Source organism: Podarcis liolepis (assembly GCF_965112155.1).
Source record: "Podarcis liolepis genome assembly, chromosome: 11".
Classification (NCBI taxonomy): domain Eukaryota; kingdom Metazoa; phylum Chordata; class Lepidosauria; order Squamata; family Lacertidae; genus Podarcis; species Podarcis liolepis.
This window is the reverse complement of record NC_139565.1, coordinates 65,012,089-65,039,943: the sequence shown is the minus strand read 5'-3', so window position 1 is coordinate 65,039,943 and position 27,855 is coordinate 65,012,089. Positions and strand designations below refer to the sequence as shown.

General features: G+C 52.4%; 1 protein-coding gene across 1 annotated transcript in view; it reads right to left on the bottom strand.

Moving 5' to 3' along the window:
• UNC13B (unc-13 homolog B) overlaps positions 1-27,855 on the bottom strand; it is a 127,967-nt gene that overhangs the window by 12,062 nt on the left and 88,050 nt on the right. Inside the window, exons 22-33 of the mRNA XM_083464360.1 lie at positions 26,627-26,777; positions 24,851-24,919; positions 22,913-23,002; positions 21,568-21,702; positions 20,815-20,948; positions 20,237-20,322; positions 14,112-14,238; positions 8,342-8,438; positions 7,487-7,630; positions 7,203-7,280; positions 6,230-6,307; positions 641-729 (exon numbers count right to left, since the gene is read on the bottom strand). Of these exons, the coding sequence (XP_083320486.1) occupies positions 641-729; positions 6,230-6,307; positions 7,203-7,280; positions 7,487-7,630; positions 8,342-8,438; positions 14,112-14,238; positions 20,237-20,322; positions 20,815-20,948; positions 21,568-21,702; positions 22,913-23,002; positions 24,851-24,919; positions 26,627-26,777 (1,278 nt within the window). The remainder of the gene's footprint in view (positions 1-640; positions 730-6,229; positions 6,308-7,202; positions 7,281-7,486; positions 7,631-8,341; positions 8,439-14,111; positions 14,239-20,236; positions 20,323-20,814; positions 20,949-21,567; positions 21,703-22,912; positions 23,003-24,850; positions 24,920-26,626; positions 26,778-27,855) is intronic.

The following is a 27,855-nucleotide window of genomic DNA, read 5'->3' as shown; positions in this document are numbered from 1 at the left end:
GCCTCCCATATTTGGTTGCCAGCGGAGGAGACAGGCATTCACTACTAGAAGGAAATAGTCCAGGACCTACGAGATGGGCTTGTGTGTCCCAAATCCAAGCAAGGGATTTACCCTACCCTTAACATTTTTGGCTGGGCCCCTAGAACTTGTGATCAGTTTCGATTCTGTATTCCAGAGGAGGAGCCCGACTTTGCCTTGTCAATATTGAGGAGAGCTCACCGGAATGCCCTTATCTCCCGGCCCTGACTAAGCGCTTGTGTGCTGATAGCAGAGCTGCACCAGAGAGAGAGAGCACTTTCTCTCCCTTAATGCAGCTGCCGCTTGCTAAAGCCGCCATATCGCCCTCTGAATGTTAAGAGAGAAATTGCACTCAGTCAATGAGCCGGCAAGCAAAATCTGGCACCGATAGGATCCCAAGAATATGAACTCGCGGCGGATTTCACAGTTCAGAGACTATTTCACTTTGAGCCAGGCGAGAAGTGCGTAAACGTTTCTCGGTTCTTCGGTTGCTTTCGTGCGTGAGGATTTGAGGATTAACAAAAGGGAAAGGAGCAAACTCCAGGCCTCTTTTTCCATCTCGTGAGGCAGACACAGCAGGAAGGCCATCTCCCTCCGCAACCCCTGGGCTGCTGGCACCCACCTGTTACCAAACACAGCACTGAGCTCATCCAGCACGTTGTTCAGCTTCACCTGCAGCTCCTTGAGAGAGTCGCTGGCTTCTGGATCCAGCTGTGGGCAGGAGGAAGGAAGGGAAGTGAGAAGCGTCAAGAGCATCCGTGCCCACTGCCTCCATTCGGACACAGAGTTCTAGATCAATGGCTAGGAGGGTGCGTCTGCCTGTTGGCACTAGGCTGGTGCTAGGAACTAGGAGCAAGCAACTCTGCCGCAGCGCCTAGTGTCTCCAAAAGTTTCCCCACTTCTAACAACATCTGTCTCGCATCAGAAAGCCCAGCCTGGCAAAGGCCGCAGCAAGCGAAAGACCATCCGCGAGGCCACGTCTCTCTGTCCTCCAGCAACTGCGGAGTTGAGGACAGTCCAGACCTGCCAAGCCAAGCCAGCAAGACTCTCTTGGCGCCAACCTGTGTGGCAAACACAAGACTTAGGTCCCAACTCAGGGCTACACACATTCACGGGGAAATCGAGAGGGGACAGAAAGGGGAAGGCACCCCCAGATCCAACAGCAATGGGTGGAAGCCCATCAAGAAGGCAGCAGAGAGGAGACGCTGCCTCTCTCTGCTCCCTTTCATGCTACAAACACACCAAAATCCACTCAGCCATCCTGCCAGAGCCCTTGGCAAGAGAGATTCCTTAGCTACCTGTAGGCATTGCTGGTTTCTGGGCTCTGGGCCAACGACTGCCATGAAAAACAAGCACCTTTTCAAGCTGGTTTGGAGTGTCTCTCTCAACAGATGTGCTCAGTTCTTTCCCAGCGATTATCATTTTAAGTACACTTGTTCTGCCTTTCCATTATATTCCAGGCAGGGTGGGGACAGAGACAGGAGCCCATCTGCGGAGACAGTGCGTTGCAGCAACAGAAGGGACCCCCAATAGTTCATCCCTGGCCTCTGCCTATTGCACCCCTGAGAGATGCCTGCCCACAGAAACTTCTATTTTATATATGTGTGTGTGTGTGTGTGTGTGTGTGTGTGTGTGTGTGTGTGTGTAATTTCCCTACAATACATTAAACACTGGCTTCCCTTCCACCCTTCCATGGTTTCCTCCATATAACAATTACTGCTGAATATTACAATCAAACCATACCTTCTTTTCCTCATCTTATTCTCAATGTAACTTTTACTACTGAATTTACTCCAAACCTGCTAGCAATTTAACCTGCTTATGATAGTTCTTCGTATAATCTGCGAACCATTTGCAATCAGCCTTGAATAGTGTTTCATCCTAGTCTCTGATTCTGCCTCCCTAAGCGACAATGTGGGTTTGCTCTTGTTTTCAGAGTGTTTGCGAGAGCCTAAGGCTTCTGAAGTCGAGGCCTCCAGAGCCACGGAGTAAAAGCCCTGGGTGTGAAGGGCGGCTCTCCAACAGCCTGCCTGCCTCCCGCTGCAAAGGAGGGCAGAGCTGCTGGATTCCGAACGGAGGGGGAGACAGACAAGGGGTTGCCATGGCAATGAGGCGGTGGCCAAACTGTGTCTCCATGGACCATAGGGGGGAGGAGGAGGATACTTTTCGGGGCTCAGAGCTCCCGGATAAGACCCTGGGAGGGAGAGTGTTCCTTGCCCCCCAAGAAAAAGGGAAGCTGATTTCTGGTCACCTTTACCTGAGCCCACGAGAGCATTGGACTTGCTTGGACAAATTTCAAAGTAGAGTTTAGTAGAATAATAATAATTTAATAATTGTTGCTATTTTGGCCACAATTATTGCATTTAACAGCCACCTCACCCAATGCTTTAATCCTGTATTCACACTTTATTTCCGCTTGCAATCATTATAACCTGATGTGTTTCCCCCACAACTGAAACGCTTTCACTGCTTTCCTGCCAATGTACTTTGGATAAATTTTGCAAATGGGTTTCAGCCTCTGGTCAGACGACACCACAACCCTCTCGCCCACTGGGGCAAATTAAGGACCTCCGTTTCAATCAGCAGTCATTAGAGAGCTTAACGTCACAGAGCCCCAAGATCACACACAAGCGAATGCCCCTGTTGGGGGGGGGGGCTTTGGAGACTTCTCACCTGCCCTAGTATGAGAGTGCATCTCAGGAGGGGGTCAGGTGGGAGCCCCACGCCTCCCTCCCCTCCTCCTCGTCCCAGTTGGCGTAGGAAACTGGGCTGTGACCCTGCGGCAGAAGGCAAACTCTCCCTTTCCCCGGGGGGAGGAGGAGGAGGAGGAGGAGGAAGCACGCAGAGCTGGCTGCTTAAAAAAGCCTCTCAGGATTCAACCAGCTGAAGCTGGTGTGTGTCGTGCCTTATTAAGGGAGCCGGTCTCATTACTGTGTGAGCGCCGAGGGAACGGCTGGCCCCCTGGCATGAGTCACGCTGCCCAGGAACAGGCAGGCACTGGGCAAGCGCAGCAAAGAGCGAGATTCCCTCCCTCCCGGCTCCAGCATCTTTCTTCCTACTCCACAGGTATAGCCCATAGCAAGATGCAGGTGGGCAGCCAGGAAGATCATCTCTCTCTCTTTTACTTAATAACATAACATTAAATATCTCTCAACTCGCCAGCTTCAGCCCCGCTGGCTAAAGTCAGGGAGGATGAACATCACCTCTGCTTTAGGCTGGTCTCAACTCCCCACCTGCTCTTACACTGCTGGGGATGTGGTGGTTGTGGGATGACGTGGTTGTGCGAATGAAACACATCTAACACTAAACCATGGCTTGCCTGGCCAAAGTGCGGCTTCTCTGAATGTCCAAACCCAGCCCACCACAATAACCGTGGTTTAGTTTCTGGTAACAAACCAAGATGTGATGCTGTGGTTTGTACAGGGCTCACGAACCATGTTTTAACTATGGTTTTATGTTATGTCTGAAACCAAGTGTCTTAACCGACTATGGTTTGCCCATCCCACGCTGGGCATGTGCTAAGCAACAGAGTCTGGAGGCAAGGGCAGCTGGGAAACAAAGGCGGCTCTGAAAAGAAGTCCTGGCTTCTCTGCTCGACTGAAAGACAACCTGTGGCTTGTTGAACAAACCATGGTGAAACTATGTGCTTATTGCATCCATTGTAAATAATACTATTTATTGATGGCTCTTACACCTTAACATGGTCCAGTCTTCATTCGGCAGGAACACAAGAGAGAGTAAGGACTGATCCACACTTACCTTTTGCCTGGCATTTCCCAGGCATGAGTCTGCACTTTAAAACCCTGATTGCTTTTTATTTCGTCCTGGAGCATTCCTCGTGAAAACCTGCTCTTTAAAGATGAAACGCAAGAAGCGGCAACCGGGTGCTTATGTGCAATGCTGTTTGCTCCAATTCAGCAGTAAAGAGTGGGTTTTCATGGGGAAACCTCTGGAGCAGGCATAGGCAAACTCGGCCCTCAGGATGTTTTTGGGACTACAACTTCCATCATCCTTGACCACTGGTCCTGTTAGCGAGGGATGATGGGAGTTGTAGTCCCAAAACATCTGGAGGGCTGAGTTTGCCTATGGCTGCTCTGGAGCAAGAAAAAAAAGTGCTCAGACATAAAACTTTAAAATGCAGACGGTGCCTGAAAAGTGTGGAGGAAAGGAAAATGTGGATAAGCTCAGAGACAGGCAGGCAGACATACGGCCCAGTCCCCGCCCTCCATTCTCCTGTCCACCCACCCCCTGCAAAAAACTGGGAAATGCCTGATGGAGGTCCATGGATGCTGGACCAATTGGGCCATTGGTCTGATCCAGCAGGCTATTCCCATGTTCCCCCAGTCTCAACTGCATGGAGACTCACAGCGAAAGGGTCAACACACTCACAGACAACAAGCTAGATGAGGTCATCAATGACTATGACTACACTTATTCCTGGAAGGCAAGTTCCTGTAAGTGCAGGATTTGCTTTCCTTTGGCAAGCCTTCCCGCTGCAGAAGACCTAGAGAAAAAGGAGCAGGTGACTCATGGGAAACTCTAGATAAGCTGGGAAGGGGAAAGGCTTCGGAGAGGGAAGGGTGAAGCTCTGCACTAAAATGAGCAGCAAATGTTTCTAGCTATTTGTTCAGCTGACTAAATCCAAAAGCGGGAGAGCTACGTTATCTCAGTGGCCGACACTCGCTAGCCAGGCTGAGGAACAGCATTCAGAGTCCCTGCACGGCACACAGACAAAGGCAAGAGGGACTGAGAATCTGCACAGAGCAGAACTCGGAATGGAGGCTCCAAGGGGAAACCGCTTAAGGCGCTTCAGGGACACCAAGGCCTCTTCCTAGCAGCAGTGCTGGAGACCAAAGTTGGCCAGAGGGAGCAAGAGAGACCCCATGGATGGCAACACTTTGCCCAAGGCGGCCTCTGTCATCACTTCCCATTCCATGCTTTTTCCTAAGCTCTGAGCTGCTTCTTGACATGCTGCCAGGGAGAAGCCACCCCATGCCACGGTGCCACCATGGAGTTCACTGCCACGTGCAGAGCCTACATCTATTCAGGATCTAGGGCAGAGCTTTCCAAACTTTCCATGTTGGTGACACACTTTTTAGACAGGCATCATTTCATGACACAGTAATTCAGTTTTACAAGTAAACCGGAGGTTGAACTAACCCCTCTCCAGCCCTGGGAGGAGCGCGGGGAGCATTCGCACCACACACCTACATTCTGCAGCCGACACACTAGCGTGTCGCAACACACAGTCTAGAAAGCTCTGATCTAGGAAGCCACAGCTAAGGAGGAAGTGTCTTAAGGCCAAGAGTAAGCAATATGGATTCTAACAGCCTTAGGATTCCTCGGTTCAGGCTTCTGATTCTGATTCTGTTCCTGATTCTGTTCCTTTTCCTTTTCCTGTTCCTGTTCCTGTTCCTGATTCTGTTCCTGATTCTCATCCTGATTCTGAGTCTCATCCTGATTTTGATTTTGATCCTGGTCCTTCTCCTTCTCCTTCTCTTCCACATTCTCAGTCTTGGAAAGCAAGGGAAAGACAGAGACAGACAGGCAAAGGTTAGACCAAGCATTCTCACAGCGTTGCAGAAAATGTCACAGCTTGAATCAGTGATGGAGGGGGGAAATCCTGCCTCCAGTTAAGGACAACAGGTGTTTAAGGCTTGGAAGGCATCAGGCAACACAGCTGTATCCACACAGGCCCAGCAAGTATCCAGAATAATGAGAAAGGGCACACACAGTCTGTTCAGCTGCAAAGGATGACCCATAGCCAACTATAGCAGCTGGAAGAAGCACATTTTCAAACCAGACTCATTCAGCAAAGTCTTTACACATTTGCATCTCAGCTTTCAGCAACCCAGCTTCACTCAAGTTGGCCACCACATGGCGAACCGATGGTGTGAATGTTTCAGGCCATTTCACATCCATACGAAGCCTTTAGAAACTCAAGAGTTAGGAAACGTGTTCAACGAAGGCCGTGGCCTCATCTTCCCTTCCTTCTCTATGACAGGAGTAGCCAACATGTCTGTCCATCTCTCCCCCCTTCTGACTATTAGCCTTCTGGCTGGGCCTGGTGGGAATTATAGTTCCCCACTTTGGCTCTTGGTGGTGCATGATGCAATCCGTGGCAGGCCTGCTAGCCACAAAATCCAATCCCTGCCCAGCTGGCAAGGCAGTGCTGAGCCCCACGCTCCAAAGGGCTCCTCCAAGCTCTCACCTCCTTGGCCCCCATGGCTTCAAACATCTTCTCCAGCTGCACCCTCAGCTGCTGGATGTTGTTCATCAGAATGCAGGGCTGAGAAGGAGGAGAAAATGCCAAAGACAGGTTACTGGTGAGACAGACAAATGCTAAGGCCACCGACTCTCTCTGCGCAAAGCCTCCAGGGCCACATACAGGTGAGAAGGCCAGAAATGGATGGAGGAAGACATTTCTCCCTTAGGTAGGAAGCGAGTTCTGCAAATTCAGTAGCCCAGCCAGCAGGAAGTGAACTGATCTCTCTCTCTCCGCCGGTTTCCGAGAAGCCCAGCTGATGTTTGGAGCTGGAAGACCAACTGGCAGAGAGTCTTGGACTGAGAAACAAGTGAAAGGGCTGGAGTGCCATACCCCCCCCCCCCGCAGGACCTGATGCCCTCCCATCACTATCAGGAGTTGGAGAGAGGGAGGGGAGGGTCAAGGGGAACATTTTGTCAAGGCAGAAAGAGCACTAGCTCCCGGGGAACCAATGAACGAACAAGCACAACGTTCGGGGACGGGAAGTGCCTCTCATTTTGTGACCCTTCTGTGAGCTAAGGCTAAGCAACTTTCCACTCCTAAGCAGCAGGAAAGGGTTACGAGGCACTTCCTGCCCTGAGAACCAGGCTGCAAAAAGTGCACTCCAAGAACGCCCGTCGGTCTACAGACAACCATTTTAATATTTAAATGCCACCCACCTGACTCTGGGTGGCTTCTGGCAATATATATATATATATACATACACACACAGTAAACAAATCCTGCAAATTAAGCAAGGGCCCCTGCATGCTGGCTCCACACTAAGTTGGTATCAGAGCCATCTGTGCAACGAGGTCTTGGGAGGGCAGCTATCTGTCCAAAGGCGCCTGGCCTTGAGGATATGGCTAAGAAGAGAGGGGTACGTCTTCTCCCCATTTGTCCTCTGCGATCCCCACCCCAACCAGGCAGAAGGACTCACCACTTTCTCCTTAGAGCAGTAGGCCTGGAAACTCCGGGAGACGATGTCTGCGTACTGCATCAGCACCTTCCCGATGGTCTGCAAGGAGACCAGAAACGTTACTGAGCGGCACAAGAGAAACATTTAATGGTTTGTCACAACTGAATTTCATCTCGTTAAGTCGCCCTGAGGTTTCGTTTTGGCAACAAGCCACTAACAAGTGCTGCTGTTGACTGTGATGATAATTGCACCCCTTTCCCCCAGAGAACGAGGCTCCTAGAGGTCCTGTGGGGGAGAGGCATCACCTTGGCAAAGCGCCGCATGTAGCAGGCCAGGATGGCCGGGTCGGGGCATTCCAGCTTCCTGATGATTTCAAAACTCTGGTTGAGCTGGGTGAAGACATCCACCACCGAGCAGGAGAAGAGAGCATGCTCAGATGTCTGCTGGAACTGAATGCAAACAAAGAAACACGCAGTGTGGAGAAATACCGGGATAGCTCAGTTGGTACAGCATGAGGATCTTAATTTCAGGCCCATAGGTTCCAGGGTCAATGCAGGGCAAAAGATTCCTGCACTGCAGGGGGTTGGACTCGAGGACCCTCGCTCGGGGTCTCTTCTAACTCCACGATTCTGTGATTCTACCTGGTGCCTTTGAGTTCATGCAAGCCTTTTACCATGTGAATTTTAATCTGCGTTAGCATTTTAACTTTTTGTATGTTTTGTAATTTTTTTCTGGGTTTTCTTGTTTTACGTTTTGGTAAACTGCTTTGAGGTTTTGCTTTGTTTTTACAATCAAGCAGTGTATATACTTTATGAAATAAATGAATAAAACAAATAGTTGCTCACTTACTGAATTGATGTAACACTTTTCTGTTTTCAACCAAGCTTTCCACAATCCTGAAGGATACCCGTTGGCTTCCTTATTTATTAAGTTTATACACGGCAGGGCAGCAAAACTCACAAGCCATACAACAATTCAAACATTGGACGACAGCACTGCTGCCCAATAATCCAATAACAGCCTCATTATATCAATGCCAAATTATAATACAATTCCTAATAACAATCATTCAGATGCCAAATTATACAATTTAGGTGCCCCCCCCATGCTAGAATTGATGGTTTGATGATTTACTTTATTTCTGTGTTCCAAAACCTTACCCCATCCTTCTTATCTCTCTCCAGAGCTCCATGCAAAAATTCCAGGGACACGTCTTCATTCTCATCCAGCCATTGCATCACAAACTGCTCAAACCACCTGCGTTGGGGAGGGAAGGAAGGAAGACCACGGCATCTGAGGGGTTTGCAAAGCCCTTCCCCACCAAACTTGGCCAAAACAGCCCCCCAGCATTGGAAGGAGACAGAATATTCACAGGCCCTTGCCCCCCTCTCTTTCCCCCTCCCTCCTTCACTTCATGTCCTCTGCCTTGTAGCACTGCAAAGTGCAGGGAAGGAAATTACAGGGATTTGCATGACTTCCAGTGAATGAAGGGAGAATCCTGCTCTTGACTAAACACCCAAGGAAGGGGGCAGGGACCCAAGGTCTGGATGTGGCCCCTTGAGCTGTGGGCGTTCTGAGTGTGCCTCACATGTCCCAGGTATTTCTGAAACACTGACTGCACGTCTTCTTTGCCACAGCCAAGGCTATCACAGCATCCCCAGAGGCCCAGAATCGATGTAAGAGATGGGATATTGGGAAAGTGACAGAGCTGCAGATTGCAGAAAGTTATGGCGAGGCAGACAAAAGACCAGTTGGGGGGAAATTGGTCTCCATTTATACCCTAATAAGAGCTGATGCAGCGAGAGGTCTCTCTCCCGAGGCAGAATCTCTTTCAGAGAAAGAAGGACAGCTTGCCATTATTCCGTCCAAGTGTGGAGAACAGAGTGACTGGCCTTCAGGTTGCTTCACTCATTTTACCTAAATGCTGGATGATTGAATCGTTCTGTTTAGGTGCATGTCAACGAGATGGCTTCTCTCCCAAGCTTGTGTTTGTGTGTCTTCTTGCGGCAGATGACACTGCTCTGGTAAGCAGTCGAGGGAAGGCACAGCCCCCCCCCGCCTGCCCAGACCCCAAATCACCCTAAACTCTGTTCACATGGGCTGGATTGCCCTGGGCTGCTCCTCACCCCTCCCAGTCCAGGCACTGCTTTTCAGGATCGGTTCTTTGTCAACCGGGACTGCCTGAAGTTCCGACAGCAGCCAGGGCAGAGGCATCTTCAGGCCCCGGAGGCAGAACAAGCCACGGAAGAGGCCAGGGGGCTCTTTGTCCCCAGGAGAACAGAAACACTCGCCTGGCGCTGCGAGGCTGCTGTCTGCCTGCTTGTGTTCGTGCGGAGCCAGAGCCCACCTCTGTCTAGAAGCGCGGCTGAAACACAAGGTGCTTGCAAACAAGGGAAGGGGAGTCAACAAAGCAGCACATTGTGCGATCTTCGCAGCCGATTACGGCCCTCTCCAAACCCGCAGCTGAGTTTATACAAACGGCGCTAATTATGGGGTGCTTAAATTTGCAAAGAAAGTGAGAGACACTACGGAGGGAGCGAGAGCAAAGCCCAGAGCATGCTGGGAAGCCTGAAATAACCCTTCACACTTCAGAATAGAAAGGCACAGCCTACCCGATGCTGGGAATTGTAATTGGCATGGTGTTAAAAAGCTGGCATCGGCCCATCCACACCGCAGCCAGCAAGTTTCCAGCAAGTTGCAAGCGCCACAAAGCTCTGTTTGAATGCACACACGGCAGGGTATTTTGCAGTTGAGACATTTCACAAGAATCTGAGAAATTTGATTGCACACAAAAGTGGTCCAGGAATTAGGCACCCCGCATTGGGGCTACGAGACATTCATGCCCCCAAAATTCTGAGGCACAACGAAGTTTCCTATCGAGACCTTCTATGCACCCCTTTAACATGTGCTGATGGCAGTAGTAACCCTATGTTTCCAGAGCACCAGAATATAGTACCTGTGACTCCCCCCTCGCCCTCACGCAGGAGGGCAGCCTTGTCAAAGCACATTGCCCATCTTTGTCTAGCAAGGACACTCAAGCAATGACGTTTTCAGGACTGGGACTGGGAGCAGAGCCTGCTCTGGCAGAACTATTTTGCCCACAGGGCAAAGATGCTTGTGCAGTTCCTGGGAGGTGCTTGAGCCGTGATTAGGACCCAGAACCAGCAGCCCTCAAACAATGCAAGAGTCCCATCCGGAGTGGACAGGAACAGCCACGTCAGGCCAGCAGGGGCCTGGAGACTCCCATGGCAGAGGCAGCTGGAAGCCTCCAGACAGAGAGCTGGGAGAGGCCAGGGAGTCTTCATGGAGGAACGCAAGGCCTGCCAGAGGGTAAGAAGGAAGGCTGGGGAATCTCTGGCACCTTGGGAAAAAGCGTAAGCAGCTGAAGAGTTGCTCAAGCGCTGTGATCATAGAGCCCTGGATTTGCAGACTTGGAAGGGACGCCCAAGGAACATCTAGGCAAACCCACAGCAATGCAGGAATCACAGTGAAGAATCCCTGACTGACAGGTGGCCATCCAACCTCTGTTTGGAAACCGCCAATGAGAGAGAGCCCATCGCCTTCCGAGGGAGTCTGTTCCACCGCTGAACAGCTCTCACCATCAGAAATTTCTTCCTGATGTTTAGTTGGAATCTCTTCTTGGAACTTGAGGCCATTGGTTCATGTCCTCCCCTCTGGAGAAGCAGAAAACAAGGCTGCTCCATCTTCCAGGAGGCAGCCCTTGAGATACTGGATGATGGCTCTCGTTTCACCTCTCATTCTTCTCTTCCCACTCCCTCCACCGTTCCTGCTAAGGCTAGGGAGGCCTCTGCTGAGCCAGAAGATTATCAGGGGCTGGTGCCACCTGCTAAGGCAGTCAAGAGCAAGGCCAGCCTTTCTCGGCAGCGCTGAACACTCCCTGCGGTGCCGAGGAAAGGAATGCGCAGCTGCAAGTGAGGAGACGCCGGGGTTGGGAGGAAGGCTCTGACGTCCCACAGGCAAAGTGAGTTCTCTGCCTGTTTGAACACGGAGGCTGGAAGGAAGGGAAGCGAAACTGGGCGCTCTTGCCCAACACCTTCCCCCTACTCTTTGAACCAACTGGAGTCTGCCAGCCGTGGGCAACGACGCCATCACATGTTATTTTTCCATCTCTTGCCCACGCAGAGCCCCGCTTCCAAGAGTGATGAGGCTCCGGTTTGCCTTAAGTTGTTTGCTGACATTTGGAGAGAAAGCCAAAGCAGGGAAGTGTTAATATCGTCCAAATTTGATGGCGATACAGATTATTAGGAAAGCAAGTGACTCAGCAAACGCACATCATCAGACCCGGGATCCTGCCAGGGCTGCCGCCAAGAGGCAAGGCAAGGCAGGGCGTTGGAAGAGGCAGGAGGTGTCTGCAAACAGCCCCTGGGCTGAAATATGAGCCTGGCCCAGCGGCAGAGAAGTGCCATGGCAACAGTCCAGAGGGCAGCCAAGATCACACTGGCTCTCAGTGCGCCCTCTGCTTAGTAATGCTTAGCACTGAGATCCGTTCTCCATCCGCAGATGGCAGGTGGCTGACTGACAGCCCAATTCGCCGCACAGCCAAGGCAAAGCAGGTGACTTGGGCCAATTCAGAGCCAGGTTCCTTGCCATCCAACCACTCGGTGGGTGCCGCCTTCTCCTGGCTCTCTCGGTGGGGAGGCCTAGGCAAGTCTGGTGCACAGGGAGACAGCTCAGAAATGCGGATTTGTTATCCTCCTGAAAGCGACTGAATCATCCTTGGCGCTCGGCTCAGAGTCGGGGCTGTGTGTGGTGGAAGCCGGCAGCGGAGATTCTCATGTGGGCTAGAAACAGGAAGCATGGAATTGGCTTGGGGAAGGGGGTAATTAGCCCTTAATAATGAGCAGGACGGAACGCGCGCCATCTCTTCTACGTGATCCGAACACTCTGCCTTTCACAGCTCAGAAACACAGAGGCACAGCGTGGCTGCCGATCCTGGCGTCTGATTCACACTCCGGAACACTTCCTTCTTCACACTGTTTTGCAGGACCAGGGAGCCAACGCCTGGCTGCACCCAAGAGGTCCAGAGCCTGCTGGGATTCTGCTGAGAGGCTATTGCTGGTGGCTGTGAGGGCTCCAAAGGCAGTTTCCACAAGACCAGAAAGGTCTGGAACCACAGTTAACCCGGCAGCATATCACACGTGACAGCCTTCTTTTGTTCAGGACAAGGCCAGGAAGGTGGAGGCCAGAAGGAAGCCTTGCTCCAGCCCACGAGAGACTCAGGAGGTACTTTGGACCCCAATCAGGTCCAGCTTCTGCTCTAATCCACAGCCTGAATCTTCGCAGCTACAGGAGCAATTCAGCCCCAGAATCAGATGCCAAGAGACCCTGCTGCATTTAATTTCTGGAGCTTTGCCAAGAAGTGCTGGCAGACATCCAACAAGGGTGCTACCTGAGCAAACTTCCTCCTGCTTTGGCAATCTCCCTCCCCTTTCTATGGCCTAGGATGGCACACAAGGAACGGCAAGGCTGCATGCATCCGCCCTGCTTCTGACACTGCTAGCGCCCGGGGGGCAGGTCTCTCCCCCTTTGCAAACATGAAGGGCTGCATGAACAAGGGCCCAGGCTCCAGGCTCAGGAGCTACAGGCACGGCTGGGATGGACTCCAGCCAGAAAGCCTGGGCAGCTGCTGCCAGTCAGAATCAACATCACTAAGCTCGATGGACCAAGGGTCTGATCTGGCCTTGTTTAAGCAGGACTGGGGGACCTTTTTGAGCGGTGCAAAAGGAAGTCTGGATGAGCCCTTTGAGAAAAGTGGGAGGGGCTGGCAAGGGCCTTTGTGCCCCCCCCCTCAAGAGAGAAACTGGAGACCTAAAAGAGAAAGGGGGAGAACAGAACTGCAAGTCACTCTCTTCTGCCTTGGTCAGACCCCACCGGGAATACTGCGCTCAGTTCTGGGCACCACAGTTTAAGAAGGATGCTGACAAGCTGGAAGGTCTGCAGAGGAGAGCGACCAAGACCATCAAGGGTCTGGAAACCAAGCCTGATGAGGAACGGTTGAAGGAGCTGGGGATGCTTAGCCTGCAAAAGAGGAGACTGAGAGGAGATATGATAGCCGCCTTCAAATATCTCACGGGCTGCCACATGGAGGATGGAGGATGCTTGTTTTCTCCTGCCCTGGAGGGCAGGACTCAAACCCATGGCTTCAAGTTACAAGAAAGGAGATTCCAACTAAACATCAGGAAGAACTTTCTAACAGTAAGAGCTGCTCGACAGGGGAACGGACTCCCTCCTTTCTTGGAGGTTTTAAAGCAGAGCTTGGCTGGCCACTGGGTAGGGATTCTTTAGCTGAGATTCCTGCAGTGCAGGGGTTGGACTAGATGACCCCAGGGGTACCTCCCAATTCTATGATTCCATTACTCTATGCCAGCTCTTCCTCTGTGGGGCCAGAGGCAACATCTGGTGCCAGAGCTGCCCCCTCAGCCTTCAGGAGAGGGGCTAAGCAAGGACAGATAGCTCCAGCTTGTCCTACCAGCTCAGAGCCCTCTGGCAGCAGACCGCCAGCCTTTGGACCTTCTTTTGTGATGCCGGGCTGAGCCCTCTAAAGTTTCTTCTTGAATGGGGGGGGGGCGGTGAACAAACGCCAACAGAAATGTGTGTCTCGTTGGACAACCGAAAGAGTAAGTGGCAGAGACCAGCCTTTCCAGGAGGTAACCCCACACCTCAGAAAGGCCTCCCTGGCACCAGTGAGCATGTTAACCTGGGGAGGCAGCATCCTGCTCCACGTACCCATAAGACGAAGGAGGCAGGAGGGAGGCCATTGGGAAAGGGCACTGTGAGCCACACAGCCGAATCCTCCGGAGAACTTAAGGCGCCTCCACTTTCCGAAGAGGGGAGGCAGTGGCACAGGGGTGGCAAGGGGTGTGTGCCTTGCAAGGGAGCCGGAGGTCCCAGGGTGAGCCAGGTACTTACGCAGGGTACTCAGGTATTTTCCCGGAGAAGGCTGGCAGGCTGCAGACATACTCGTTGTAGAGCCACTTCACTTTGAAGTGCAAGTTCATGTAGTCGGCGCTTTTGCACAGCCGGTGCTTCTCGTGTTCTGTGAGGAAGGTGGAGAGAGAGGAGGAGAGAGGGAGAAGGAACGAGAATGCTGTCAGGTGAGTAATTCAGTCGGCTCCTTTCCCAGCAACCTGCCACAAAAACAGGAGCCTCCGCACATCCGCAGGGCAGAACGCCCTGCCACACGGTCCAAAACCCACGAAATCCCCGCAACCTGGGATCCTGCTAACGATCGCAGGGCACGGTAGTTCATCCGGTTGGGGCCCGGAGCTGATTTTCCACACAGCACTTCAAAAATAGAAGGGAAGAGTTTCTGGTTGCCATGGCAATGAGAGGAGAACAGCTTCTTAGGGCTGGTCCTCCTCCTAAGATGCTCCACATCTCCTAGAGCTGGAAGCACAAAGCAAAGCCCTAGAAACAAAAGCAGCCCCCCGTGCTAGAGAGTATTCTGGAGGGGCCTCTGCCCCACGTCTCACACAAGCCAGCCCAGTCCTTGGGCAAACCAGAAGGAATTGGGGGAGGCCGCACTGGGTTTGGCCTCCTGGATTTCCAGGCTCCTCCAGCCTCTCGAAAACGAGCTTCCAAATCCAGCGCATGCAGCTTCCTGAACCAGCCGGGAGAAGCATTTGCCTGCTCCACAGAGGTCGCCAGGTCCGGTTCGAAAGGGCATGAAGCAGCTGCCTTGCTGAAGCTGGGCAGCTCTGGGTCTGGTCTGGTGCTGGATGGGAGACCAGCGGGGAGCCCCGTGACTTTGCCTCGAGTTCCATCGTGGAGGAAAAGTGGGATACAGATCTAAAAGTTTAAGACAGGCTGCTCTGCCCGCCTGCCCAGGTGACAAGAGAGACACTTCCCACAAGGCCATTGGGGCGCATGATGCCTCCATCTTGCCCCAGGTCAGTCGTCTCCAGCCTTCTCGCCTCAAGCACAGATTTCTCCTCTTCTCTTTTTCCAAAGTCCCTCCTGTCCACCCCCTTCTCTGGCAGACAGCTGGGTGCTCTCCAGGTTGAGTGGCACCTTTTGCCAAGAAGTGACCCACACGCTGCAACCACAAGGCCCAGGGAGCTTCTGCTCTCCTCGCCGAGGGCCAGTGGCTCCTGGGCTCCCCCCCCAGGTGAAACGGACCTCCCCCAATCTTCTGCATGAGCTCAGGACAGCAGCATGGGGGGCTCCTGGCCTGTCCCCCATCCAAGCGCAGGCCAAGCCCAGGAGGCCAGCAGCAGCCTTTAGACTCGATGGCACATCCGAGGCACGGGCAGATCTAACTCTTTCAAGCTACCTGAGGATCTGCAGGTCCTAACTGTGTGGCTGAAGCCATTGCTTCCCTCCCAGGGGCAGAGCTGTGCATTCTCTGGGCAATGAGGGGCAGCAGGATGTGCCACCATCCTCTGGCGCTGATGATCCTGGCCAGGGCGCCCCTCTCGTTCTCTTCAGCACAAGCGGCCAGGGAAGCGTCCATGTCCTGGAATCCCCAACAGCAGGTCGTTTGCCAGGCATTTGCAAGGTTGGTCCAAGATCCCGAAAGCCCCCAGGCGAAAGGGGCTTTATTGAAAGCAAGCGCAGAGCAATTCTGCGTCCCACTTCAGACAGCAGGAGGGTTTTATTAGCACTCAAGGAGGGCAAGGGCCAGTAATTAAGACTTATTGGGGGAGAGAAAGAGAAAGAAAGGAGGTCACCTGGATACCCATTTAAGCCTGAAGACGCGAGGAGATCCCCAGACATTTGGTAAGAGGAAGCCACCTTCCTGAAAGCAAGAGGTCTTCTGCTACAGAATAATTGTAGGACCAATGTACCATATTTTTCCGTGTATAAGACTAGGTTTTCCCCCTAAAAAATAATTTCCAAAATGTGGGGGCGTCTTATACACATATAGCTCTCCCCCCATTTTCTTAAGTCGGAGTTCCCCAAAATGGGGGGCATTTTATACATGGGGGCGTCTTATAGACGGAAAAATAGGGTAAATTCCATCACTAGCCTCAGTCTCATTTTACATTAATCAGGTTTAAGTAATTGGAACAAATCCCCTGCCCACCTTTTCCTGTTCTGCCAACACCAATCAGAAGGAGCACCCCACAGCATGGAGGGCATTCCCAAGACCCCTTGAGGGAATTCCCAGCAGCTGAAGAAGACCTTTGCATTCCTCCCCACACCTTAGGCTCAGGACACCGTTTTCACCCTTACTGCTCAGGACCACAAGACTTCTGAAGAGAACAGGAAACACTCAGGCTCTTTGTCTCCTCCGTGTGTGTGATGATGAAGAAGAAGAGGAGTTTGGATTTGATATCCCGCCTTTCACTCCCCTTCAGGAGTCTCAAAGCGGCTCACATTCTCCTTTCCCTTCCTCCCCCACAACAAACACTCTGTGAGGTGAGTGGGGCTGAGAGGCTTCACAGAAGTGTGACTGGCCCAAGGTCACCCAGCAGCTGCATGTGGAGGAGCGGAGACGCGAACCCGGTTCCCCAGATTACGTGACTACCGCTCTTAACCACTACACCACACTGGCTCCTCGAGGCTCCCTGTGGGTTTTTCCTGGGCTCAGGCCTCTTGCTGTCTGGCTCTCCCAGCCCATCTTAAGACTTCAGGACGCGGAGAGACGAGACTTCGAAGCCAACGCAGGGCCTTCAGCTTTTGGCACCTTCGCTTCCAGAATGTTTCCATGACACTTGTCTCAACGCAAAAAACGCCAACTATCCTGGCGGAAACTTTTCTATCCTTGGGCTGCCTAATTCCTTTAAAATTGCTGGTAAATGCCACTGAGCCCCACTTGATAATATCCAGGGCAAACAGAGCCAATGGGAGGGCGTTCCACAGGGCGGGCGCCACCACCGAGAAGGCCCTCTGCCTGGTTCCCTGTAACCTTGCTTCTTGCAGTGAGGGAACTGCCAGAAGGCCCTCGGAGCTGGACCTCAGTGTCCGGGCTGAACGATGGGGGTGGAGATGCTCCTTCAGGTATACTGGACTGAAGCCGTTTAGGGCTTTAAAGGTCAGCTCCAACGCTTTGAATTGTGATTGGAAATGAAAACACAAAACCAGGACAGCTTCGCATGGACACAGCCAAGCAGTGGAGCTCTCCCAGTGAGGCTCTCTGGAAGGAGGGTGGGCCAGGAGAAGGCCCTACAGTGCCTGGCACCTGAGAAGAAGCTGGGAGGGAAAGCGCACGCAGAGCAGAGGAGCAGCAGGCGGGGTTTTCTGCAGGGGGGAGCGACACACACACAAGCTGCTTCCTGCCGCCACCGGCCTGCCATGGAAAGGGGCTCAGGCAGACGTGTCTGCTCTGCAAACTAAGCATCACTTAGGGGTTTGTGATCTATGCACAGCCTGGGAGGGGGGTGGGAACCTGCTAAACTAGAATAAAGTCAGGGAGAAATAAAAAAGGCTCTTACCGCCCTGGAAGAGGACCATGCGGATGCGAAATATAGGTGGGGCTTTGGACAGAGAAAAGGCAGGAGTGAACCAACCACCCATGTTCACACAGCCCTCCCTGACTCCCAACTCCAAAAAGCTGCCAGTCCTCCTGTCTATCCATGTCAGAAGCGGAGCAAGGCGAGAGGGCTCCCGCCCAGAGAAAGAGAAGGCACTCTATATGAGGCCTCCAGTTGGCTCCCATCCTCACCAGGAATCGCTCCTCTAGGGAGAGATGCTCAGAAGGACCCTTCACGTCTTTATGATTATTATTTAAATTTCTACGCTGCCCTTCGTTCGAGGATGACAGGGCTGTTTGCAAAATAGAAGCACAAGACAAACCGAAAGCATACCCACCCCCCAGTTTAAAGGGCTACAGATTGTTTCTGCAAGAAGAGGGGTGTTTTTGCCTGGCATCTAAAGATAGGTAACGGGTAAGCCTCCCTGGAGAGAGTGGGGAGCCACCGCAGAAAAGGCCCCGTTCTCCTGTTGCCACCCTCTGGATCTCTCCCTTCACGTTCTACATCTGTTAACATGGAAGACCACAGGGGGGGGTGGGGGGGGAGGCTATGTGCTATTATTCTCACTATGGAGAGGAAAGGTCTTTAGCCGAACATTCAGAAGGGTCACCACAAGGAAGGCTCTTACCACGTGATGCCTTGAGGGTGCTCATTCTATCCAGAACTTAAGAGATGAGCAAGGGGGTGAGACAAAAAGCACACACAGGCCAGACATTATTAGGAGCCCAGAGGGAAGAGGCTTAGCCCACCAAAACACAGGAGATGGAAGAGTCCCACTTGCGCTCCTAAGGAAGAGCTCCGCTTCACAGCAGAACTGCAGCAGAGGGAGGACAAAATCCCAGGAGTGTGTGTGTGTGTGTGTGTGTGTGTGTGTGTGACTCCTGCTCTTCGAGGTGTCAGAACCAATTGGATGCTAATTACCTGAAGCGACATCTTGAAACACAGATCACATCCCCTGTGCCTATTAGCCATGATCAAAATGCATCATGCTCAAACCCAGAGCATTGAAAAGGGAGCAAAGGCAGCAACGGCTTTAAAGGCTGAAAAATCAAACCCACAGAAGGACGCTTCACCATGGCTCAGTGCAGTTAACCGCCTGGCCCCTTTCCCCCTCTCCTCCCCCCCCCCCATTGTGTTTTGCATAAACAGGAGCTGGAGGCCTGGGATAATCATTACTCAAATGAGCATGCATGTTGCCAGGATATCGCAGGGTGGGGAGGAGTATCTAATGGCAGGATCCATGCCATGTAGTCTTCCTGCTGGTTTGATCCCTCACCTTGAGCAAAGTAACCTCAGGTGCCCGGATTTTTCTAATGCTCTGATCATTTAAGGTAACACCCAGAGTAGGAATGCCACCCCCAAATGCTCCCCAGAGACTAGTGGCTCATTTAGGTGGCAAAGAGAGTTTGGAGTGGGGAGTTTGCAGTGGATCAGTGGTCAGCCCTGTCTGGCCAGCTCTGCAAGCCTCCTCCAGGCACTGGAGCTCAGGAGAGGCTGGTTCTGTTCCCAGCCAAAGCTGGCTGTGCAGGATGTGGCTGATCCCCCTTCCTGTCTCCCCAGATGGCTGTGCAGAGAGGAGCAACCAACAGGACTCTCCGACCATCGCGATGGCCCCAGCCCCACCGCAAGCACTGCTTCCATTTAAAAAAGCATACATTAAAAAAAAGCATGCCGTATATATAAAAGTGTAGAGCAAACCTTTCAGTGAGAAGGGGCAAAGAAAAAGTGGACGTCAGCAACAGGTCTGGGTTAGAGGTGGGGGCAAGCAGCCCTCTCCCCTGCCCCACATCCCAGGATGCCAAAGAGCAGGAGAAGCAGAGACCCAAGAAGAAGGTCCACAGAAACATGCCATGAACTGTGGGTCACCCTCTTTGCCCTGCTCCACTCAGGTACCAGCCCACAGCGCAAATCCAGGGGAGCAGGGAGTTCGTGTCCTCCAGCTGCGTGAATTCAGGGGCCAAGGGCAGAGAGATGTTGCCCTCTGTCCAGGGGGAGAGAGAATGGGAAGGTGATTGTGCCCAGAGAGGACAGAGCCAGCGGCTGCTCTTAGGGCTTGGCAGCTTCTCGCCTGGTGCAGGAGGAAGGCCAGTCCTCAGTCTCCTGACGGGGCGAGGGATGCCAAGCTCCATTCCAAGAAGCGACAGCGGCGCTGAGCTGGCAGAGCAGCGCTGGCAAGGCTTCCTTGGGTGGCCTCAGAAACTCCCCCGGGAGCTTTTGGCAGCTCCTGCAGAACACGGCACAGAGCTCAGGGATTCCGGCTGCAGCATCATGGAGAAGTAATTTGATTAGAGGACAGCCGGCTTTTGCAAGGCTTTGACCCAAGCGGAACGTGACTGGTCAGTTGCCGAGCAAGAAGCTGGAAGGCACAGCCCATGGGAGCCTCGCTGGAGCAGGGCAGGGAAAGCTCCCATGTCATTTATGGCTGGTTGGGAGCCTCAACAAGAGCCTCCTGGAAATCAAAAGGCACTAAAAGCAGCCGCTCCAGCCCACTGCCGGCCCCTGGCAAATGTGCTCATCAGCAGGGAGCAAGACCTCCTGCAAAACACCTGGGCCAAAGGCCAGGAACCGCTTTTGTCAAACCCTCTGCAGCAGTAAGGAATGCCAAGACCAGCCACCTACCTTCCATGGCGTATTTCATATCCTGAGCAAAGAGGTTCCACATGACTTCGGCGCTGATCTTCCCAACAGCCAGCTCCTGAGGAAACCTAAAGGGAAGGGAAGATCCCTGACGGTGGATCACTCTCAGAAGACGCTGCCAAGAAGGATTCTGTAGGATCCCGTAACCTTTGGCCAATGAGGTCTGTCTCCCGAATTATCACAAATTCCTGGGTTGAGTGAGAGTCCCCTGGGCTACATCCTGTCCTTCTTGCTCCCTTGACAACCTTGCTGTGTTATTCACTTGCCCTACGCACGCAGCCCCTCCCCCAGCCCCGCTTAGACCTAACATCCACACAGAGCTCGGGGGGGGGGCAGCAGAGAAAAAGGCACCTGGAAGGCCAGCCCAAAGAGGAGCTGCTCTCACCCCACTCGCCAGGAGAGTATCTGAGCTCTAACACTGCAGGGGTGTGAGTGGGAACACCATCGAAAGAGTGTCACCCCCAAAAGACAGACAGAAAGGCAGAAAAGACAGGCAGGCAAAGCGAATCCGGCCGGCTCACGGAGTCTGCTTCTGGCAGCAAAGCAAGAGGGGCTCTTACTGGTTCAGGACGGGGGCATAGGAGTTCTTGTCCTCTTCGACAATGGAGACAATGAGGGTGATGAGCTTGGGCCAGAAGTCCAGGTTCTTGATGCTGGGGCCTTGCTCCTCAGGCGGCATGTCCTGAGCTTTGTTCTAGAGGAAAAGCAAAGGGCACCAGATGGGCAACTGGGCCAGGGCCTGCGCCTTCTGCCAGAGCGCAAGAGGGAAGCCGGGCACCCAGAGCAAAAACATTGTGGGTTCCTGGGCCCACAGGGCTCCCTGGAGTTGGTGCCGTTGCTCTCCACATTTCTCATTTTCAGAACTCTGCAGCTGAGATCTGGGCTTCCCTTTTCCTTCTCCCTCCCACCCTCCCGGTCGTGTTTCTTAAGCTTCATCCAGTCTGCTTTTCATGCTGCATTTCTAGGCACAGGCCGGGGCTTTAAAGCTCTTTCTCCAAGTGTGTGCCTCCCCCCCCCCGGCACTTTCTAGGGGAAACCCCCGTGTTTTGCCGCTGAATCGGAGCAACGATAACTGGTTTTTCTGTGGGTTGCCATTTGCTCCGATTCAGCGGTAAAAGACGGGTTTTCCTGGGGCGAGCGCTAGCAGGGGATGCTCTGACGCTGAGCTTTAAAGCGTGGACTGAGCCTGGAACGTGTGCCACAAAAGGAAGCCTGGGCCTAAGGGCAGAGACACTCTGACCCCTTACTAAGCCACTCTGGGGGGGCTTTCCAGCTGAAGTGGAATACAAATGCTATTGTCACCCTCGACTCACAGGGTCTGTCTGGTATTCGCGGCTGTACAAATCCTGGCAGTTGTTGAAGATGTACTCGTACGTTGAGTTGAGGCAGGCTTTGACACAATCCTTCACCACCTGACTGGCGCGAGGAGGGCTCTGCAATTCCTGGACCTGGAAAGGAAGGCAGGAGAGGGTGGGAGGGAGAGAGAAGCCGCAAGTGCCACAAGTCGCGATGCCTCTGAGGCTGGCAGTCAGATCGCCAAGGCTTTGTTGCCTACAAAGGGTGTTAGAAACCTGCTGCCCTGGAGAATGCACAGGACCCCCGCAGCTTTAAAAACCAGAGTTTTTGGAAGAGGGAAAACCTTAGATGCAGCTTCTCAGAACATTTGCAAACAGAGGAAAACAACCATTACAGAACATTTATTCTGAATTTCTGCAGCAGTCAAAACAAACTCAGACACCTGGCCTGAAAAAGAACTTGACAGCACAGGTATTGATGTTCCAGGAGCAGAATAAGCCTGTTTGTTCAGATAAAACAAACAGGTGTTCCTGCTGCTTCCTGCACCAGCACTCACATCGAAGCAGTAATAGCTTTACGGGTGTCAGAAATCATCACTTGGCTTCCCCGTTAGCTGGAAAAGCACAAAGGCAGATTTCATTACCAATCAGCAGCCTTCACTGTGAATAATGGGCTTCTTGTTCCTGTAAAATGAATTGTTTTGTTCCAGTACTTAACTTTGTTTCCAGGGATATTTACAAATAAACAGCATTTAATTAATTGGCAAATGAATAAGGCTGTCAGATAAGCACACGGGAAAGTTCATAGCCACATCAGTGAGCGAGATGCGATAACAACTCAGTTGGGACCTGCAGCAGAATCTCCACTTGCTGGAAGGATGGAGGAGAGATCTTGCATTCGGAGGCAAAGGCTGACCTCTCCTTGGACTAGGAGGCTGAAGGCTTCTCCACACTTGACATTTCTCCGCTCTTTCCAGGCACAGTCTGCATTTTAAAGCTCCATGTCTGAGGAGCACCCTTTTTTGCTCCGGAGCTTTGCCCATGAAAAACCTACTCTTTGAAGCTCAACTGGAGCAAATGGCAATCTGCAGAAAACCTGAACTGCTGTTTGCTCCAACTGAGCATTAAAGAGCGAGTTTTTGCAGGGAAAGCGTCAGGGCAAAAAACCCTCATGCCTGGAGCTTTTAAGCACAGAGCTGTGCCTGGACAGAGCAGGGCAAAAGGACAAGTCCATAGAATGGATAGTCTGAGAGTGCTTTTCTCGAACTCCTCCCCAGAGAAAGAGAGGAGGAGGAGGAGGTCTCTGCCAGAAAGTGAGGGCTTGGCTTTGCCCAGGAACAGCCACCAGGAGGAAGACACCTACCTTCATTCTGAAAAAGGTGATGCTGGTCAGCAGGTCCACAGTAGATTTCAAGTCCTGCAGGCGGTCTCGGCTGCTGGCCGGAAAGTTGTTCTGTTGGCAGAAAAACCAATCCCCTTCTAAAAACCGCAAAAAGGTGAGCATGGCTCAAACACCCAGGGACAAACACCCAGCTCAGTGGCCCAAACAGGCACAGGAGGGTCTTCCGAAGGTGGAGAACCTGTGACCTTCCAGGTGTTTTGGGGACTTCCCATCATTGCTGTCTACTGGTTTTGGTGGCTGGTGCTGATGGGAGCTTCACATCACTTGGAAGACCACATCCCTGCATGAGTCTAACCTGACAGGAAAAACTGGTTATAGTAAAATGAGACTGGGATGAGGGGCGGCAGGGAGGGGCACAAGGAAGGGAGACTTCCCCCTCAGTGCAGGATGTCCCTGGTCACAACAATGATACCAGTTCACCCAACAGCCACATGCTTGGTCCACTCTGTGTTAAGGCATCCTCAGAACGATAAACGTCAGGAAACAGGTCGGATGCTTCCTTTTAAAAGTTGGCTGTGAGCAAGAGCCAAGGCAACAAGGAAGAAACCTCTCTGGATGCTTCTGGCCCTGCTGGCTTCTGAGCCGGAGCTGCCCTCCCCCCTTGTTGACGTTTCCAGGGCAGAAGACACCTTTAATGAATGTGGAAGGGCTTCGCTCCCCAAGACAGAACGTCAGCTGCACTTTGGGGACAATCAATTAGGAGCCCATTTATGCAACAGAGTCTTATCATTACAAATTAGATCTAATTACATTTCACTGCAGCTCACACTAGGCTACTATTTTTGGCAGCAGAATGAACCGGCATCTCATCCAAGGATTAGCTATTCCCCCCCCCCCACCATAACGAGCGGTATTATTCTACATCGTATAATTACACCATTCCCAAAGGCCATTTCCTCGCGCTGTTTCTAGCCAATGGCGGTGCACATTCTTTTTTGTTTATTGCTATGCAGAACCCCAAACTGCAAAAATGAAACTGAAACTCTCAACATTGTCACCACGTGCCGAACTGGCTGTATACCAAAGCAGAGCAGCTCTCTCTGCTTGAGCGCAAGGAGGAGAAACTCTCCCTGCCATTGAATGGCAGCATGCTCTGCATTGCTATAGCAATAATAATGGGAATAGAGGCTATCCAAAACACGATAAAGACCCAATCTAGGTATCATAGTCCTCCTAAGGTCACCTTTAAGGGGATAAAGAGAAAATAATTGGCAAAGAGGCTTGCTTTAGTTGATGCCATTCAGCTGAGCCCAGTGGAAACACCCGTCAAGGGATCCTAACTAAGAGCCTTCCAAACCGAATCCTGAGTGTTATAGGCTGGGCTTTCCTGGCAGGGGCGCAGTGATGCTGGATTTGCCTGGGCAGATGCACTGACCATGGTTCCTAGCGCAGAAGCTGCAGGCAAGAGCGCGGCTCCCCTCCCCACCCCGTCTTTTGGAGAGGGGCTATCAAGCTGCAAAGCCTGTTCCCAATCTTTGCTAATTTAGATGGGAGCACGACAACTCTGCAAAAGGTCACTATTACACTCCATTTTTAAATTCTGAAGTGTCCTCCTCCCACAGGAGGATTTCTGAGTTGGAAAGCGGAAGGACAGCTCCCCACCCAGCCAGCCAGCCTTTGTCTGCTCAGACATTTCTTACCCTTGGTTTATTTTTAAGAAAGCAGAAAGGACTGGCAGGACTCCACTCAGTGGGAGCCACGAAGCCCCTGCCTCAGTCAAAAACCCGAGACAAGCCTCTCTCGCCCCCCCCCCAGGCCAACAAGGGGATAATCAGGCTGGCCTACTTTACAGCACTGCAGTGAGGATTGCAGACATAATGAACTCGAGGCACTTGCAGGCTCAGGAGGGGGGGTCACGAGTGCCGAGAACTATTCACAGTCTCTCTGTGTGGCTCTTACCCGGTACATGGACAGGTCGATGCGGAGGGAATTGTGCAGCTGGTCCAGAAGTTTAACAAATCGCTCTTTCTGTGTGCGGGAGGAGAAGAGGATGTGTTACAGGGGTGGCCAAAAGGTGGTCCTTACCTATTTCCAGGCCTAAAGGGGAGCTCCCCTTCTCAGGTACATTTCTCCCCCCCCCAAAAAAAAGGGCCACTCGTTCCTACAGTCTGTTGGGACACACAAACAGAGTGAAAAGGTTTGCATCCATTGAAGCAGCAGGGGCAGAATCGTTTTCCCTCCGGGGGCTGCAACTTCCCAGGGTCGCCATGACAGGGGCAAAAGTGAGCAGACCACATTTGGACAGCAGGCTGCAAAAGGCTAAGATGCTTTTTCTGCAAACACTTTGCTCCACCTTCCATTCAGGCAAGCGAGAGGCACCGTCACACTTCAAAGGCATATTCCAGCCGGGCAAAGGCACCCGAGAAGGGCGTGAAGCAGGGCCCTTGAAGGGGCGTGGCTTAGGGGGAGAGGGGCGTGGCCTGCACAAAGTCCAGAGTGTGAAAGAGATGCCCAAAGGGCCACATTGGGTGCCCAGGCCTGAGGAGTAACATGGCGGCAGAGGAATCCGCCCTGAGGAGGGCCGCTCTGTCAGGAAATAAATCGGATCCCTTAGGAATCACCCCTCTGTGGGTAAAAAGGATCCCATGAAGATTTAGAGCAGCCCCACTTACTTTACAGTAAGGGAAAACATCCAATCAGTGTTATTTTGCAACTCTTGAGGCCTTGGAGATTTGAAAGGATTAAAAGGCATTTTCACTGCCCACTTTAAAGGGCTGGTACATCACTGCTTGGTTTCATTCTCTGCTTTAAAACCACAGAGCGGCACCACAAACAATTTTGAGATTGTTACATTACCAGGCATGCAACATCAAAAATCCACTTTGCAAAAGAACCGCATGCAAACACCAATTGATTCATTTCAGGCAGAGCAGGCCCCTGGCATTGTTATAAGAATTCTAAGGTCTCAAAGATAGAATAAATATTTATAAATGCACACACATCTAAATATATAAGCCATGTGTCTGAACTAGTACAGGAGAGCAATCCTGAAGCCAGTTTGACTCTTCCAATGACCTCAAATATTCCTCTGCAGTAAGGGAGGCAAATGGGGAAAGCCTTCCCATTGTCTTCCTGTCTTAAGGACGTATTTGTGGGTGAATAGGGTGAGCCTATGACCTGGATTCAGGAACTAAAGGATTAACCATCACAAAAGAATGGCAAGACTACCCAGGTAATGCAATCAGCGGCCATTATCAGGCATCCTGGCAGACAGGATTTCTGCTGTAGACCGCCTCCTTCTGTGATGTATGTATGATGATTTGGGGGTGGTCTTTGGCTAAGGGGGTTGGGCAGTGTCAAAAGTCTTTAAAGGTTCCTGCACACTTTTGTTCAGGGTCTCTCCCCCCTAGGAAGGTGCGGAGAGAACTCTGTTGCAACAGAAAACATAAAGATCCGCCTTGCTTTCCACTGGATCCTGCCTCCATCCATTCTTCTCTGACTGACCATGGACTTAGGGGACTCAGAGTCCCAAGGGGAGTTGGGCAGCAAAAGCCAAACCCCATTTTTACATCAGCATCACTCGGGCAAGTGTCTCTTTGTGAGCGCAAAGGAACTTGCCTTGGCAGGAAGAAGGGGCAGCTTTTCTTCCAACCCACAGAATGATGTTCCTTGTCCCCTTGAACCTGGACCCACAAGCAAGCAAGCGGGGGGGGGGGGGGCAGCAGGGGCACTTACCCCAAAGTTTGAAGCCGAGAAGCGGTCGGAGGCAGACACGTTGGTGGAGGCTGTTGTGTGAGCATAGTAAGCATTGATGTTGGCCAGCAAGGTGCTCATCACCGCTGGCACCCCCGGGCACATGTACTTGGAGGAGAGACATGCAAAATGCCTGGGGGAACAGAAGCCAGGGGGGGCCATCAGGCAGAAGCTGCAGGGATGCTCAGAGCCATCTCAAGGAAGGACATGCGTAAGGTGCCTTTTATCTTCAAAAAAGACTCCCCTTCTCCTACCAAGCATCAACCCAACCTCTGTTGTGCCAGAAATCACAGGGTGACTGAGGTGCTGGGGGCGGGCAGCAGCAGCAGCTCATCCACTCCAACACACACACCCCTCCCTGCAAAAACCAGGCCACTGGGCGCAAGTCAAGAGCAAAAATCTCCTCCCCCCCACCCCCCATGCTTCCTCCAGAGCAAATGGCTCCAAGTGACTCAAGAGAGTGGATGAGGCACCACGCTATGGGGGTGGAGAGGGGCCTCAGGATGTAGCAGAGAGGCTCAGGTGTGTGTGGGGAAGGGGAATCCCACTCATAACCCATAATAGGCACTGAAGATGAGCAAGACCATCCCATGATCCATCCCAAACAGAATGACACAGCAAAGAGCTTCACACCATACAGAAGCCTGGCTGCAAGTGGGCCGGTGCCAGGTGGTCCCGATGCTGCCAGGAAAGTCCTCTCTGCCTGACCCCCAGCACCAACGAGGCACAACAGGGAGCACAGCTAACTAGCCCGCTGGTTTTACAGACCGCCTTAAAAGATGCGCCAGAATAAGGAAGCAGCTGGGAATAAACTTACCCAGTGCCCAGGAACCTACACCTCCCTGCCTCTGCCCAGCGCTCTGAGCGCAAGGACATTCCCAACGGCAAGACATCCTTCGCTGCCTCTCCTGGGAAGCAAATGCAGCAGCAGCAGGAGGGCTCTCCCCACCTGAGACTCCCAGGACCTGGGATGCAGAGCAGAGCCTCCTGTTGCTTCAGCTCCTGCTTGGAATCTGGAGCAAGAGCCTCTCTGCTCCGCGCCGCCCTTCCCCTCCAGCAACTTCCCAGCAAGCCGTGCTCAGCCTCTCTCATTCTCGCCAACTCTATTAATTAGAGAGTGCTTCTCTCCTGTCAGTCTCGTGACATAATCCCCTTTCAAGCACTGTTTTCCCTTATTTACAGCAGTTTTTCTTTGATTGTTTACTTTAATC